This window comes from Oncorhynchus nerka, linkage group LG8, assembly GCF_034236695.1.
Source record: "Oncorhynchus nerka isolate Pitt River linkage group LG8, Oner_Uvic_2.0, whole genome shotgun sequence".
Lineage (NCBI taxonomy): Eukaryota > Metazoa > Chordata > Actinopteri > Salmoniformes > Salmonidae > Oncorhynchus > Oncorhynchus nerka.
Window position 1 is genome coordinate 22,900,461 of NC_088403.1, and position 17,432 is coordinate 22,917,892.

Below are 17,432 nucleotides of genomic sequence, written 5' to 3' on the forward strand. Positions count from 1 at the left end.
GTATAACCAATGAGGAGATGGCACGTGGGTACCTGCTTCTATAAACCAATGAGGAGATGAGAGGCAGGACTTTCAGCGCGATCTGCGTCAGAAATAGGAATGATTTCTATTTTAGCCCTTGGTAACGCAGACGCTCGTTGGCGTGCGTGAGCAGTGTGGGTGCAATAATTGAATAACATGGATTTCTACATTTATTTTGCGACGCTCGCGCATGCGACGTGTCCGGTCTGGTCAGCATGTTAGGCATCGTGTACTTAAAGCTTGAATCCAGCAGTGAAACTGTCACATCTGTTTGCGATATTACAACAACGAAGACGTTACTTAAAACAACAAACTGTTTTTCCCCCCTCGGACATCTTTGCATGCGCGAGAGAACAGCAGAGTATGTACGATGCTGGATGCTTATTTCCTCAAAACAAGAACGGGTGGGGTGCCAGTGGTGCTGTTTCGCCAATTGCGGATTTCTTCCCTAATGTGTTAGCGAGATTCATGTGTAGGATAATGGGGTCAAATGTAGGTTAAATCTCCAACATTCATCATTCTCTTGAGTGCAATGTCTACTAAAAATATTTGATCTAACCCTGCCTTTAATTAATTAGTCACAAATTGGCGATTTCATCTCCTTGGTACAAAGTTACAGTACTTCAATGGTCAAATTGTCACGGCTGTTGAAAGGAGAGGCCCAAGGTGCAGCGTGGTAAGCGTACATTTTCTCTTTATTTGGAAAAAAGACGCCGAACAAAAACAACAACCACTACAAAAACAAACCATGACGCTAAAGGCTATGTGCCCTAAACAAAGTCAACTTCCCACCAAGAAAGGAGAGAAAAAGGGCTACATAAGTATGGTTCCCAATCAGAGACAACGATAGACAGCTGTCCCTGATTGAGAACCATACCCGGCCAAAACATAGAAACACCAAATCATAGAAAACGAAACATAGAATGCCCACCCCAAATCACACCCTGACCAAACCAAATAGAGACATTAAAAAGCTCTCTGCGGTCAGGGCGTGACACAAATATATTGCGTGAACTCTGCTTCACTCAACTTCATGCAACAAAGTAGATCAGCTGAAAACGTGAAACAGTTACAGTAGGTAGCAAAAATGAATAAACTAACCTGAAACATGTAAGTAATACATGTTAGCTTCACTTCAATAGCACACTACTCTTTTGTAACGATCCATAGCCTAATCACGTTTTTAGTATTTTTGTTGTTTTTGTTGCTAGAGCAAATTATGGAAAATCTACAAGTGATAAACAACCTAACTGCATTCGGTGCTCTTTCAACTGGTAGATTGCAATCATTTTCTGTAGTGCAATTACATTTACATTTTAGTCATTTATCTGACACAATATCCAGACACACTTATAATCATGTAGGTGCATACAAGTGGAACCAACCACAGGTATAAAAGTATGACAAAGCAAAACATTTCAAAATACATTTGGGATTAATCAAGGCTAAATAACTGCATCGGCCCTCAGATACTTAATACAGCATGGTTCCCCAACTGGCGGGCCGTGGGCTGAATTTGGCCCGCTGGTGCTTTTTTTTGGCCCCCAAAGTTTTCTGAGCAAAAACGTTTTCTTTTTTTTTTTGTGGTGAATTTTCATTGTTGGACATGAGACTGTAAAAAAGAAAACAGTTCATCAGCTTTAAGTTACTTTAATTTAAGAAATCTGTTCCCAAGTATTCTCACGCATAATAGAGAGGCAGGACGTGATCATATACAAATGCAAGCAAGGTTTGAAATGATTGTTTTAGTCAAACATAATCTGTTTGGGCAGTCTTTTTGCAGTCTACAAATTATTTGTAGTTATGTTCTAACCTCCTAACCATCCGCTCAAGAAAAAAACGTCCCGCGGCTGAATCTAGTTGATGATCCCGGCAATACAGTATCGTTGGACTGCCTGTAAATAAGTATACAACTCAACCTACCTGGGTTTGTCTGGAGAGCAGGGGATCTTGCTGCAGGGCCTTGCTGTTGTCCAACACTGACTATTTCTTGGCATTCACCTACAGTAGAATACCCATTGAAATCACTTCATTAACATTCCTCTCAAGTGTGCTCCCCTGCTGCTGGCTCTGCAGAAACATGTGCCTTTCCACCAAAAGAGACCGCTAGTCACTGGCCGGCCTTGTGCAACTGTCTGGAACTACTAAAACATGTGCCTTTCCATTCAGAGCTACTAGTTTAACTGATCTTAGTCCAGCCTCTGCAAAGAGATATTGCTCTGATTGTCAAGTGACACACTGGTAAACAGGTTGGCATCTAAATGACCTTATTCAGGAGAACCTTTCCTCTCTCTCTTCAGTGCTTTAAAGGCAGCAATGGCTTGTTGGTGAAATGACCTATTGTGACCATCCTAAATAGCTAAACTAGTGAACGATTTTAGATAACTGAAGTAACAGTATGTATCCTGGCACCCAGCAACCCTGCTGCAAAATACTTGTGTTATTGTCTTATCTGAATGTGTAGAACTTCTAATCATTTTAAGTCATGCAAAACAACCTTCCTTCGACAAAGAAAGCGATGGTTGAATTTAAAGGGTTCCTGTTTTTGGCAGCATTGCAAGAGATGGTTGAATTTAAATGATTCTGTTTGTAATACATTGCCAACATTGTTTTATAGCTTGAACACAAGTGTACATATTTGTCCCACATTGAATATGACACATACTCACCTAGCCCTAACAACCCTCAAACACTAACCTAGTTGTGTATTTTAGCAACCGTGTTTCTCGAGTTCTGGAAGAGGCGGCGAGCGGTCCTTGCGTATGACTGGGACCTAATTGACTGGGAGGAAGAGGAGGTAAATATATCTTCATTATGATCAGCATCATCAAATTATTAATAATCTCCCAGGCAAAACGTGTGTGTGTTTCTAGCAAGAAGAATTTTTCAGATTTTTTTGTGATTTTTTAAAATACATTTCTTATAAGATTTTAACAATCATACCATGAAGGTCCTAGGGACGTTCCACTTTGCTGAAATATACAACATATTACAAGAGGGAACATTGCCTTGAGATTCCCACTCGGGTTATGACTAGGTATGAGTAGTGGGAACTGGGTTACTGAGATTTTCCACCCAAACCAAATCCCTTTTCTCTGGATAAATAACAGCAAGTAACCTGTAAATTATTTCTAGTCCTTCTCTCTGCTATCGCATACAGTGGGGCAAAAAAGTATTTAGTCAGTCACCAATTGTGCAAGTTCTCCCACTTAAAAAGACGAGAGAGGCCTATGACTTTCATCATAGGTACACTTCAACTATGACAGACAAAATTAGAAAAAAAATCCAGAAAATCACATTGTAGGATTTCACACACTGTTGCTGGTATTTTGGCCCATTCCTCCATGCAGATCTCCTCTAGAGCAGTGATGTTTTGGGGCTGTTGACGGGCAACACAGACTTTCAACTCCCTCCAAAGATTTTCTATGGGGTTGAGATCTGGAGACTGGCTAGACCACTCCAGGACCTTGAAATGCTTCTTACGAAGCCACTCCTTCGTTGCCCGGGCGGTGTGTTTGGGATCATTGTCATGCTGAAAGACCCAGCCATGTTTCATCTTCAATGCCCTTGCTGATGGAAGGAGGTTTTCACTCAAAATCTCACGATACATGGCCCCATTCATTCTTTCCTTTACACGGATCAGTCGTCCTGGTCCCTTTGCAGAAAAACAGCCCCAAAGCATGATGTTTCTACCCCCATGCTTCACAGTAGGTATGGTGTTCTTTGGATGCAACTCAGTATTTTTATTTTATTTTTATTATTTATTTTTTTAATCCGTTATTTTACCAGGTAAGTTGACTGAGAACATGTTCTCATTTGCAGCAACGACCTGGGGAATAGTTACAGGGGAGAGGAGGGGGATTAATGAGCCAATTGTAAACTGGGGATTATTAGGTGACCATGATGGTTTGAGGGTCAGATTGGGAATTTAGCCAGGACACCGGGGTTAACACCCTTACTCTTACGATAAGTGCCATGGGATCTTTAATGACCTCAGAGAGTCAGGACACCCGTTTAACGTCCCATCCGAAAGACGGATTCTTTGTCCTCCAAACACAACGAGTTGAGTTTTACCAAAAAGTTATATTTTGGTTTCATCTGACCATATGACATTCTCCCAATCTTCTTCTGGATCATCCAAATGCTCTCTAGCAAACTTCAGACAGGCCTGGACATGTACTGGCTTAAGCAGGGGGACACGTCTGGCACTGCAGGATTTGAGTCCCTGGCGGCGTAGTGTGTTACTGATGGTAGGCTTTGTTACTTTGGTCCCAGCTCTCTGCAGGTCATTCACTAGGTCCCCCTGTGTGGTTCTGGGATTTTTGCTCACCATTCTTGTGAACATTTTGACCCCATGGGGTGAGATCTTGCGTGGAGCCCCAGATCGAGGGAGATTATCAGTGGTCTTGTATGTCTTCCATTTCCTAATAATTGCTCCCACAGTTGATTTCTTCAAACCAAGCTGCTTACCTATTGCAGATTCAGTCTTCTCAGCCTGGTGCAGGTCTACAATTTTGTTTCTAGTGTCCTTTGACAGCTCTTTGGTCTTGGCCATAGTGGAGTTTGGAGTGTGACTGTTTGAGGTTGTGGACAGGTGTCTTTTATACTGATAACAAGTTCAAACAGGTGCCATTAATACAGGTAACGAGTGGAGGACAAAGGAGCCTCTTAAAGAAGAAGTTACAGGTCTGTGAGAGCCAGAAATATTGCTTGTTTTTAGGTGAGCAAATACTTATTTTTCACCATAATTTGCAAATAAATTCATTCAAAATCCTACAATGTGATTTTCTGGATTTTTTTCTCATTTTGTTTGTCATAGTTGAAGTGTACCTATGATGAAAATTACAGGCCTCTCTCATCTTTTTAAGTGGGAGGACTTGCACAATTGGTGGCTGACTAAATACTTTTTTGCCCCGCTGTATCTCCATGATCAATCCTCAATGCTCACATTGAGGACAGACAGCCCACCTCAGTATGGAGCACAGAATTTTTACAATTATTTTTATGTTGAGGTACATTCATGTAATATATTTTTTTAAACACCCCCTTTCTAAAATAAGGGTTTTACATTTAATAAAAAATATATACATTCTGCCCACTTATTTTCCTTCCAAATGTGTTTGCCAGTTTTGCACATATCTAAATATTACCAAAAGGGAGGGTTATACGCTAATACACACGTCACACAACATTAGGGGAAATATTATGAAAGTTGTGTATATATAGGTGTAAGCCTACTAATTATAGAAATGTAAAATAGGCCTTACTACATACATTTTTTTCAATCAAATTTACTTGCCTATAATTGTAGCTTTGTAGGCCGCATGTCCTGCACCAGCATAACAGCTTCTCTCCCAGCGTCATGGTTTGAGCGATGTCCACATAATACAGTGACACAGTCCACACTCCAAAAATGAAACACTTTGAATGACACTTCCAGTTTTGGTGGGAAGTACTGGGTTACTCGGGAGAAAAGTGGTTTTATTCTCGGGATGGAACATTTGTAAAACACCAGGAAAATGTTCAACCTTGGTTATGGCACTCTGCTGTGTTCTTGAAATACCCACAGTTATGCGTTCTACAGCTGTTTCAAGAAAGCCAAGGAGACGTGTCATGATCACGTTCCTAGAACATTTTGCAGACGTTTGCAGAACATTCTGGGAGCGTTTGTGGCTCAGCCAGCTTTCTGTGTGCTGCAGGAGGAAATCCGCCCCCAGTTTGAGGCCAAATATTCCAAAAAGGAGAGGATGAACCCCATATCTGGAAAACCTGAGCCATACCAGGCCTTTACAGACAAGTACAGCCGACTCATCGTCTCAGCTTCTGGAATCTTCTTTATGGTAAGTCCCTGGAGTAGGTATAGTGAATATTTCATAATAAATTCATTTGAGTAGGGACAGGTTCATTCAAATGATTTGCATGTTGCCTCGTGCTTGCCACAAAACCAGTTTCCCACTGGATTTTGTTTGAATTCATTCAAATTTTCAGTAAGTGGCCCATGCAGGAATCAAACCCACCACTGTGACGTTGCAAGCAAGCCAACACAAGCCAGTGAGCTATCAATCAGATTTGCCTTGTTGCTATCGGTGTGTCTGACCAGAATGTTTTATTGACCTACTCAGATCCTGGTGGTGATCGCTGCCGTCTTCGGCATCGTGATTTACCGCGTGATCACAGTCAGCACTTTTGCCGCCTTCGGCTGGGCTCTCATCAGGAATAACTCTCAGGTGGCAACCACCGGCACAGCCGTGTGCATCAACTTCTGCATCATCATGCTCCTCAATGTGGTAAGGGCTTTGTTGAGAAATGCATTTAGGATTATGAGATTAAAAAAGTGGCATATATATATATATATACACACACACACACACACACACACACACACTGAGTGTACACAACATTAGGAACACCTGCTCCACCAAAAGGACATCTGGCAAACCAGTGGTTAAAAACGGGTAATTGATGAAAGGGGACAAAGGAGGCTGACACAAATTGTGCTGAGCAGCAGACGTGCTACAGTTAGTCAACTGATAGTCCAGTACAACATTGGTGCCCAAAAACGCACAAAAGAATGCACAACTCGTCATACCTTGACACGAATGGGGTATGGCAGCCGACAACCTTACAGAGTTCCACTTCTTTCATTAAAAACAAGAAACTGCGTTTGCAATGGGCTAAGCAACGAAGACACTGGAGAATTGGAAAAACATTGCCTGGTCTGAGGAATCCTGGTTCCTGCTTTTTCACATTGGTGTGTGTCAACATTGCAGCCTAGTGGTGATGGTGTGGGGTGTGTTTTCATGGCACACATTAGGCCCCTTGATAAAAGTGCAGCAACATTTGAATGCCAAAGGATATCTGAACATCATTGCCAATCAGGTGCATCCCTTCATGGCAGCAGTGTATCTGTCTGCAAATAGATTTTTAACAGCAGGATAATGCCCCATGACACAAGGCTAGGATTGTCCAGAAATGGTTCCACGAACATGAATGAATTCATCTTACTGCAGTGGCCTGCCCAGTCACCAGATCTCAATCCAATTGAGAATATGTGGGATGAGATGGAACAAGCTATTTGGAGTAGAGATCCACTACCAGTAATTCATGGGGGAATCATTGGAGTCAACATGGGCCAGCATCCCTGTGGAACGCTTTCGACGCCTTGTCCATGACCCGAAGAATTGAGGCTGTTCTGAGGGCATAGGGGGGTGCAACTCAATATTAGGAAGGTGTTCTTAATGTTTTGTACACTCAGTGTATATTAATGTCTTATCAGTGGTAAAACCCCAATGTCATGTGGCGCTTTTTGATTCAGTTAACTAGAGTTGTGCTCAAAATGTTGATAAAAATGGATCCTAACGCCCTTCAATGTCATGACGTATCGGATTTTAGCTACAACCGCATGAGATTCAAGAGAGTCATAGAAAACAAACCCTATTAACTGGTAACCTTGTTTCTTTTCAGTTGTATGAAAAAGTTGCCCTTCTGCTCACCAATTTAGGTAAGCTACAACTGTTCCTCCATCAGTCCTCATGCTGTAACATGCCATCCTCAGAGGTAATTACAGTCAATATAATGCAGGGGCTGTGGTTTTATACACACCCTCTCTCCTTCTGTCGCCCTCTCTTTTATTCTTCTTTCTCTCTTATTCTCTATTTTCTCCCTCTTTCTGTTTCTCTGTCTCTCCCTCTGGCTCTGTGTCCACAGAGCAGCCGAGGACTGAGTCCGAGTGGGAGAACAGCTTCACCCTGAAGATGTTCCTGTTTCAGTTTGTCAATCTTAACAGCTCTACCTTCTACATAGCTTTTTTCCTGGGCAGGTGAGGAAACATCTCTACTTCATGGTTTAAATCATAATACCCGGCTATATTTCACACTATATTTCATAGAGATTAGTTAGTAAAATGATGTGACCACCTTTGTCAGGTTCACTGGTCGGCCAGGAGCCTATATCCGCCTCATTAACCGCTGGAAACTGGAAGAGGTGAGTGAACTTGTATGTTTTTCATTGGGCTTTTGAAATGTGTTCAACGTGGAAAGGTTAATAGTGGAAAGTACTCTCGTGGACAGATGCACATAACATAAATGGTAGTAGCATCTGTTCGACCGACTGTGGGATGCCACTACGAATTAGGAACTTTGTTCCAGTACGTCGATTTTTCATCGCTGATCACATCACAATTTCGCAGTTGCTCGCATCTTTCGAATTTAGGAAATGGAGTGGACATTTTGTCCCGTGGACTTGCCAGAAACTGTTTGAGAGTTTCAGTTTAGAGGGGTGGAGACTTCACTAGTCTCTTTAGTATATTTCCTAACACGTCTCCGCCCAGAACTGAATTGAGTTTATGCCGCAAATACCCCCAAAATTTGTTCTGGGTGTCCCAGATTAAGTGGAAAGTAGCTTGGAAGACAGTATTCTCACTCAAACCTCTGTGTTATGAACCAGATAATTAGGGTTACTGGATAGTTAGTTGAAGAGTTATGATTGAATAAAGTGTCGGCACTGTATCCCCTTTCTGTGTAGTGCCATCCCAGTGGTTGTTTGATAGATCTCTGCATGCAGATGGGTATCATCATGGTGCTCAAGCAGACCTGGAACAACTTCATGGAGCTGGGCTACCCGTGAGTATGGCCTGGCTTAGCCAATTAGACGCAACTAGCGCCTATCGTGTCATCTCCACCAGTCACCCCCTGTGACTTTATAATTGCTTGTTTGTCAGGCTGATCCAGAACTGGTGGACGCGGCGAAGGCTGAGGCAGGAGCACGGCCCCAACGCCAAGGCCAGCTTCCCGCAGTGGGAAAGGGACTACAACCTGCAGCCCATGAATGCCTACGGACTGTTTGATGAATACCTGGAGATGAGTATGTGCCCTTTGACCCTGAGGCCACGTTTAAACAACTGTCCAATGACTCATCCTATACTCGTATTTGTGGCCAAAGCATAAATTGGAGGAAAACACTTTTTAAAAAACACCTCAAACAGACCGTTTAAAAAATGCTTGCTATTTCCACATAGAGGATGATGTCATCCTCCTGGCCAATCAGTTGGTCTACTCATATATATTTTTTTAATTACCAGTGTACACCCACACCTTTCTGTTGTTGGGCTACAACGTTCCAATACAAAAAAGCTGCTTTTTAACATACTTAAGTACCATTTTTTGGATGAAAAATTGTAATTAGTTCTAGGTTATATTCCATAGAAATCTGGAAACACTGGACAGTTACTTTAAAATGCAAATAATTTCTATCTCACTATCAATCAATTGACCAATCAGAAGAAATCAGTGTGGCTCCAGCGATATAGACCTGAGTGAGCAACCAAGTAAGCCACTGCTCTGCATTGAGAACACTGAGAGTCATTGCCGTCATCATCTTGTACACAGTTAATACACAAGTGCAGAAAACATAGCTAACTCCTCTGTGTAAGATGGGTGTAAAAATGTGCTGGTGTTGTCATCGATAGATCCCCTTTCTGTTTGTCCCATTCCCATCAGTGGTGCTTATACTGTTCTGTTTGTTATGTTCACACGCTTTGACTAGAAATGGCTCAATTGTAGACACTTTGGAATGATTTAGACATGAAATGCTAAACATGTTAATTTTGGGGATATTGAGTTACATTGGTCTTTGGACAATAAAACAACAATGTTAGAATTTAGGAATTGTGTATATAAAACCAAAGGATGGATTGATGTCTAACCTTATCTCTAGATGTCTTACAGTGTAAGGAAAACAATGTACATTTACATTTACATTTAAGTCATTTAGCAGACGCTCTTATCCAGAGCGACTTACAAATTGGTGCGTTCACCTTATGACATCCAGGTACATGTGTATATTGGGTGAACCATTTCCTTAAACAATTTGGGTAACACTTTACAAGGGGTTCTTATTACCGTGTAATTATTCCTGCAAGTACAGTGTAATTATTCATGTGAGTGCAGTGTAGTTATTCCTGTGAGTGCAGTGTAGTTATTCCTGTGAGTACAGTGTAGTTATTCCTGTGAGTACATTGTAGTTATTCCTGTGAGTACAGTGTTACAAGAATTTTAATTACTCATTGTTACACTCCAACTTAGAGCAGCACAACTAACCCTAGCAGCACCTAGACGTAACAGTAAGTACAGTGTAGCAATGACTAATTACAATTATTTTTGCACCACTTACAATAATAATTCAACAGTAATAAGAGTAGTGTAATGTAAATTGTTAATAAGTTGAGAGAACCTATTGGTCAGATGTGGGACACCAACTCCGTTGTCATTTTTCCCTGATTACCTGATTGCTTGCAGTGAACATGAAAGGTACTGTAGAACAAAATGTTGTTTACTAGTTAGGTCATGAATGCATGTGCCAAATATGTTTATTGCGCTCCTTGCCATCATATTCTGCTTTGCCAGGCAAACTGCACATGGAGAGGAGAAAGGCCATGAATATTAGCTAAGGATCTAATTACTTCTATAGAAAACCGATTTCCACTGGGCACAACAGTGTTCTTTGAGGGGCTGGTTCTGTGGTGGACAAAGTGCTGGTGTTAGTGGCAACTTTTTCTCCAGGCTGCCAAGACAATAACACACCTGACTACAGTCTATTGATGACTATAGATCACCTCAGAGGGGGTTGATTAACCTAGATAGTTTCTGGGTGGTGGAAATGACCTTTCTGTCTGAGAGATTCCAGACTGAAATACAGCCTACTTGAATAAGTGGCCAGTTCATAGATTAAACGTCACAGGGCCCACATAAGGCTAAAAACACCTGTCATAAGAATACAGAATTTCTAACAATTTATACCAGTATCACAAATGACCCGGGAATGTAATTTACCAAGAAAACACTGGTGTAAAGAATGAGTGGTTATGACCTGGGTATGATGTCATTATTGAAAAGTTAACTGAAGTATAATGCTATGCATTTCTCCATGTGAAATGTCCATATCAATCTGTAAGCTCTTCACCTTTACAGGAATGACATCCTCTAAAATGGCATGCAGCCTCTGCCAACTTCACTAACTAGGAGAGATCATTATTGAAACGTCATCATTTCACTCTTTTATAATCCTCTAATACAGTCTGATATTTAAGAACTGTTGAGTAAAAACCGGAACATGTTTGGACAGTAAGGTCTCTAACCTGCTCTTGTTACATTCTAGAATACGTTGACCTACATGACTGATTTATACTCTTTGCCCCCCTGGGGAGCTGGAGGTCGAAGGTCAACCATAAACTAGCACTCGTACAGTGTTTGCTCATGTAAACCATTATATACAAGCCATGTACTGTATATATCATGTTTACATTTATTTACCATGAATGCTGGTAAATGTGAATAATTAACGTCTACATAGATTTTCCACGTGTATATTGAAGGAAAAGTCTGCCCCAAAACTATCTTTTGGTATTTGTTTAATTAGTCCATTGTTGACATAGTCCCAAAATGTTATGCTTGTCAGCACTCAAGTTTTCAAGATACGTAACTTTCAAAATACAGTAATCATCACTACATGATGCATTTTGCATTATATGATGCTGCGGTTTGCACCATACGGGGATGATTTCTGTGTTTTGAAAGTTACGTATCTTGAAAACTTGAGTGCTGACAAGCAAAACATTTTGGCAAAACAATGCACTAATGAAACTAATACCAAAAGATAGTTTTTGGGGTGGAGTTGTCCTTTAAGTATGATTATGTGAAGTATACATAAAGCAGGCACATGCCATGTATTAATCACACAATGGTTACTTGAAGCATTTCTCCTACATGTGTTTGGTGTAGACAGATTTATGTGTGACAATGTCAGATGACCGTGACATTTATGACAGTGACAGATCAGTGTAACGCTTAGGCTAGGATTCCGTGGTTGCATGCAGCTATGTCCACATGCATGTGTCACTGTTTATTTTAACCCATAAAGCTATTTTAACCCATAATGCTATTTTAACCCATAATGCTATTTTAACCCATCATGCTGCATAGATCCATTATGTGGCGTCTCTGTAGGCTTTTTGAATGCTGATTTGTAATTTCGCTCGATGTACTACCGTCTGTGACTTCCTTGGCGAGGCTCTTCACGAAGCACAAAATCAAATGGCAAACTTTGTCCTGTGAAATGCCCACACGCACTGACATACAGTAACAATTGTGACATTGAATGGTATAACCTCAAATCATATTGCCCTTTCTGAGTGAATATGGCTTTGGGGTGGCCATCTGTACAAAATGTAATGGGGTTTTTGAATGGGGTTTTGAATAGGACTACTGGCGCTTTACTCCCTGTGTCTGTGTGTTTCAGTCTTACAGTTTGGCTTCACCACCATATTTGTGGCAGCTTTCCCCCTGGCCCCGCTCCTGGCCCTCCTCAACAACATCATCGAGATCCGCCTGGACGCCTACAAGTTTGTCACCCAGTGGCGGAGACCCCTGCCCTCTCAAGCCAAAGACATAGGTTAGGCTCAACTTCCGGTCTGACAATCCCCTACTGTAGGGCCATTTTCAAAGGAACGCAAAACATGCCATATAGACGTAATTGTTTTACGCCAACAATCGTGCCTCAGCTATTTTCACTCAATGGAACCCTATTTCATTAGTTTCAGCATAGACAGACGATTTTAGCCGGCAAATCTATTATACTTTATACTTTTGGAATCATTCTCAAACCCCTTTATAAGTATTCTTTGAAGAAGTCCTGACAGGCTGCTTGCTGGTGAACTGTAATAAATCATTTGCATCGGAGCAAGAACATTGTTATTTTCTCTCCAGGGATCTGGTACGGCATCCTAGAGGGCATCGGTATCTTGTCCGTCATCACCAACGCCTTTGTCATCGCTGTCACCTCCGACTTCATCCCACGCCTTGTCTACGCATACAAGTACGGCCCGTGTGCCGGGCAGGGCCGGGCCGGGGAGAGGTGAGCGAGCCTGACCACAGTGACCACACAGGCAAAGTGTCTGCCTTTGACATGTTTTCTGGAATCACAACGTCAAACCACTGACATTTTAATGTTTCCTGTCCAGGTGCATGATGGGATATGTGAACGCCAGTCTATCGATGTTCAGAGTGTCTGATTTTGAGAACACTTCGGTGCCCAGGACAGATGGATCGGATACGTTTGGAGAAGCAGTGAAGTACTGCAGGTAGGTTTGGTGACCAAAGAGAGTCTTGGTATGTTTGGGTTTTTTGAACAGAAAAGCCATAACCTTTGACCTTTCGACCCTGTGCTTGACCCCCCAGGTACCGTGACTACAGAGAGCCCCCAGACTCGCCCGGTGAGCCATACTCCTACACACTGCAGTTCTGGCATGTCCTGGCCGCACGACTGGCCTTCATCATAGTCTTCGAGGTTAGTTTGTACAGTTCATTCCATTCAACAAAACCATAACACAATATTCAGCCGAGATGACATTTTGTAATTTCTGTACTATTGGTGTTGTGTTCTTTTGTAGCACATGGTTTTCACCATCAAGAACCTGATCGCCTACCTGATCCCAGACCTGCCCAAGGACCTGCGGGACCGCATGCGGCGGGAGAAGTACCTGATCCAGGAGATGATGTACGAGGCCGAGCTAGAGAGACTGCAGAAGGAGAAGAACGAGAAGAAGAAGAATTACAGGGCCCATCATAACGCATTGCTCTAAATGCACAAGCAGGTGATAAATAACTACACTGCACTGAAGGGACCAGCACAGAATACAGACAGGCAATCTATAACAGTTTGCAGGCTGCAGAGTGTGGCGCATAGGAATTACATTTATATATAGGAAGAATAACTCACCTGTATGACCAAGATGTAGCACCACTCATCTGGGTGAAGCACGGCTGTCATTTTATGCCTGAACGCTCAACACACATCAGCTATCGAAGTAAGATTTGCCAATTGAAGCACGGGACGACAAGGGACCAAGGCAAGGAAGTTAAATAAGTAGGACCAGGTTGTGCAAGGAAGGGAAATAAGTCAATAAAATAAAAAAGTAATGTCCCTTTTGTTCCTGTTGTCTAGAAGTTCCACTACTGTTGTGATTATCTACTGACACTCTCTCTATGACTCCACAGGTCATACTGGTGTCAATTTTTGCTTGGTGGTGTTGTGAGTGGGAATGACAGAGAACTGGCTGCATGCACGCCAGGGACTGTCCTGCCTGTCTGCGTCTCCCACTGGACCAGGTGAGCGCCCCCAAGAGGACCGTCAGCATGCTCCTCACCATGGTGTTCAAACAAACTGTACGTCATTCTGAATCCGAGAGGCCAGTGGGTGAGGGGGAAAATAGAGGACATACGTTGGAACATTTTACAATGGGTTTACTACTTTTTTTCCCCAGATTGCTCCTTCCACTTTGGACTCTCAACTGTACATTTCTTGAAAACCTGAATGTAGATTTCAAAGAAACACAAAAAAACGAACTTTTGCAGTTCTGTTGTCACAACTTAAAGAAATATTCTGTCATCTGTGCGATTGAATGACAAACCCTGTTTACAATCCTAGCCTTTTCATTTTGAGGACAAATTCATGAGGAATCATGATCAATGGCTTTTACAAGGTTGTAAACCTTCGGCCATGTTCTCTGCTTACGTTGTGTGCTGCTTACAATGTTATTTTGAAACGTTCCATCAGATCTGTGTTAGTGGACGCAGACTGCTCAGACATCCAATGCCTTCCTTTACAATGGATACTAATAAGAGTAATAAAAATGTGTATTTGTTACAAACCGGTTTTGTAATTGTCCCATTTGCACTTTGCTGTCATTTTAAAACCGTTTCAACATGTTTCCATCTGACAGAATGTGCCACTACGAGAATCTCCATGGCGGTTAGCACATCCTTAGCGGGTAGGTCAGGTTGTCAGAGCACAGTATGCATCACTAACACTGATGTCTCCTCCAGCTCGTTTAGAGGCTGCCCACCAAGTAACTGTAGCTACTGTCTGCCTCTAGTGTCTAGTGTGGTAACACCTGATACCCCCTCTGCAGTTCCCTACTTGGCCACCAAGGGGCGCCAATACACCTATCTTCTGATGCAGCCACAGGCATCAACAATGAGAGAGAGAAGGGAATAGGTGCACAGTTCTCACATTTTTTTGTCAGGTGTCCAAAGATAAACACAGTCATGTTCTGATACTTTGAAGATGAGAAGTATCTTTATTTTTGTTTATTGTATGGTGTTTTTTTGTGTCCCTGGAGGAATTCTTGTTTGGTTTACACCATTATTGGTGTAAAATATCTGTCAAATCCTTAAAGCTTTATGTTTATTTAAATGCTCTCTACCGTTGGCAGTTTTCTCCTGTACGTTTATATAATTCCTAGTGTCTACACGTCTATGTAATAGAAATACACATTTTGCCAAGGGCAGCAGTTGGTTCCCCAAGCACCGCCTCAATATCGACCACTTTCTTTCATATCCGTAGGAATTGTCAGACTCGTTTCACACATTTGACACTATAACAGCCTATCAAGGTGAACTAGCTTGTTATCCCTTTCTGTGATAGGTAACAGTTACATTGAGGATAAGACGTCATTTAAAACTGTTACAGCTCCTATTCATGATTGACTTTCAGGGGTCTAATAAGACAAAACAAGAAGATGGCTGAAGTGGCCAGTCAAGGTCGTGTTGGCACACTGAAAGGCCTTTTCAGCAGCAACCACAGGGCTGGATTCAAGCAGAAATCGCATGTTCCTGTTTGAGCACAAAATACACAAATGTTGGAGGGAAATTTCTTGGCTGAATGTCATTGAAGAGAGACAGCATTTTGGTGGAAGTTGATTGTCTTGACAACGGAATCACACCCATCTTGCAACCCATCACACCCGTCTTGACCCTGGACGCCTGAGAAAATGGCTTTGTAATGCCACTGAGAAGTTCCAAACCATTCTGTATGTTATATGAAAACCACTTTTACAGTATGTTGTCTATGGTCATATTGTGTGAGCATTATAAAGCCATTCTGAGGTTACATAAAGTATCCCTTCTTAGTCTGTCTGACCTTGACTGGAACTGATACATGTGGAGCTGGAAGCTGTTGGAAATCACATCAGCATGCTAAATCCTCCTGACCCTTGGAAAATGCTTGTAATCTACTGTTCACATGTTTTACTTTCTCTTGTACATGGAGGCTATAAATTGGAGGCTATAAATTCTATGTAGTCCAGTGCCATGTCCTTCAGGTTGGTTACTGTGGTGTGGTGGAGGAGTTAGCGCAGGGTGCACATCCACACGTAAACTCTCCATTATGAGAATGAAAAACAGGAGGGGAAACATGGCGTGTTTGTTTCCTATTAAGGCAAATGTTCTCCTCTAAGAGGATTATCCCTGACACCGGCTTTGAGTTGCGTAAGGCTATCCTGGGAATCTGCGATCATATCAGCCATGGCCTCACATCCTGTATTTTTTCAGAAATGTCCAATACAAAGTGGTAGGGACCTGCGAACATAGAATGAATGAATAGATTATATTTATATGTACAGGCTCCTGTTTGATGGGATGTAAGCTTCATTTGAGTTTTCATCCATTTCGTTCAGACCAGTGACCAGTGTTCCTTGACCCGTCTGGGTTTTTTTTAGTCAAATGTGTATCCCTCGCTAGTCTTTTTAATTAATCCAACTCATTTTCTAATACTTATTCATGCAGAACTACTCAGTCTACCACTCCAGTCTGTCTCAGCCACGATTCCGACATCAAACACAATGTCTCATGTTATACCCAGACTTATTGGTGTTCAATATCATTTAATAGGAGTTCTCAAATATAGACTTTCAGATTTTAATTGAATTGTGCATTGTGTGGTTCCTTGAATGTTGCTTGCACCATGATCAACCATGCCTGATACCTGAAAACCCATGTCAGCTCCTAGAGCTAATTCTAAGGCTATAGCTCGGTGAGCTACCACAGACAACTTGGGTTTGATACTGGTCAAATGTGTATACCCTAAGATCAAGGCTCACGGGTAAAAGCTATTTTGTCAGGATCTGGAACTTCAATGTGAGGGTGAAAAAGCTCTAGCACACCTGAATCACACAGTGATGGTCCCACAGGCATTTCCCAACCCCAGTGAGAGCTTTGCCAGAATAATGCTTAGGCCCTTTGAGCAACAGAAAGCACCAACACACAACTGATGTTTCTAACATGGTCTTGTATTTTTATCATATGTCATCAATGATTTCAGCACTCCCGTGGCAACAGTGCCATGGTGCACGTCCTTGAATGTCAGGGCCCCAGCTGTCGGCCCTAATGTTGCTGATGAAGAGCCCTCCTCGCAGGCTGTTTGCACAAACAGATTAGATGTATGACTGTCTTCCTCTGTCCCTGCTACAGGGAGAGAAAGAACCACTCACTGGTTGCCTGGAGCGACACAGCAGCCTGTTCCATCTCACACACACACTTAAGTGCACCTACAACCCTTGTAACAGCGGATAGATAATA

At 42.1% G+C, this 17,432-nt stretch overlaps 1 protein-coding gene across 3 annotated transcripts in view; it reads left to right on the plus strand.

The window, feature by feature from the left end:
• Nucleotides 1-16,781, plus strand: part of LOC115132964 (anoctamin-4-like) — a 50,684-nt gene extending 33,903 nt beyond the window's left edge. For 2 of the 3 annotated variants that reach the window (XM_029665715.2, XM_029665717.2), the window contains 14 exons: nt 2,736-2,818; nt 5,721-5,861; nt 6,144-6,308; nt 7,486-7,522; nt 7,729-7,840; nt 7,947-8,004; nt 8,545-8,642; nt 8,741-8,883; nt 12,316-12,468; nt 12,783-12,930; nt 13,037-13,156; nt 13,254-13,362; nt 13,466-13,669; nt 14,073-16,781. In XM_029665715.2, the coding sequence (XP_029521575.1) occupies nt 2,736-2,818; nt 5,721-5,861; nt 6,144-6,308; nt 7,486-7,522; nt 7,729-7,840; nt 7,947-8,004; nt 8,545-8,642; nt 8,741-8,883; nt 12,316-12,468; nt 12,783-12,930; nt 13,037-13,156; nt 13,254-13,362; nt 13,466-13,657 (1,559 nt within the window). In that variant the 3' untranslated portion in view covers nt 13,658-13,669; nt 14,073-16,781. Of the gene's footprint in view, nt 1-2,722; nt 2,819-5,720; nt 5,862-6,143; nt 6,309-7,485; nt 7,523-7,728; nt 7,841-7,946; nt 8,005-8,544; nt 8,643-8,740; nt 8,884-12,315; nt 12,469-12,782; nt 12,931-13,036; nt 13,157-13,253; nt 13,363-13,465; nt 13,670-14,072 lie in introns of all 3 variants that reach the window. The other variant, XM_065021535.1, reaches the window with a different exon arrangement.
• Nucleotides 16,782-17,432: the final 651 nt, after the last annotated feature.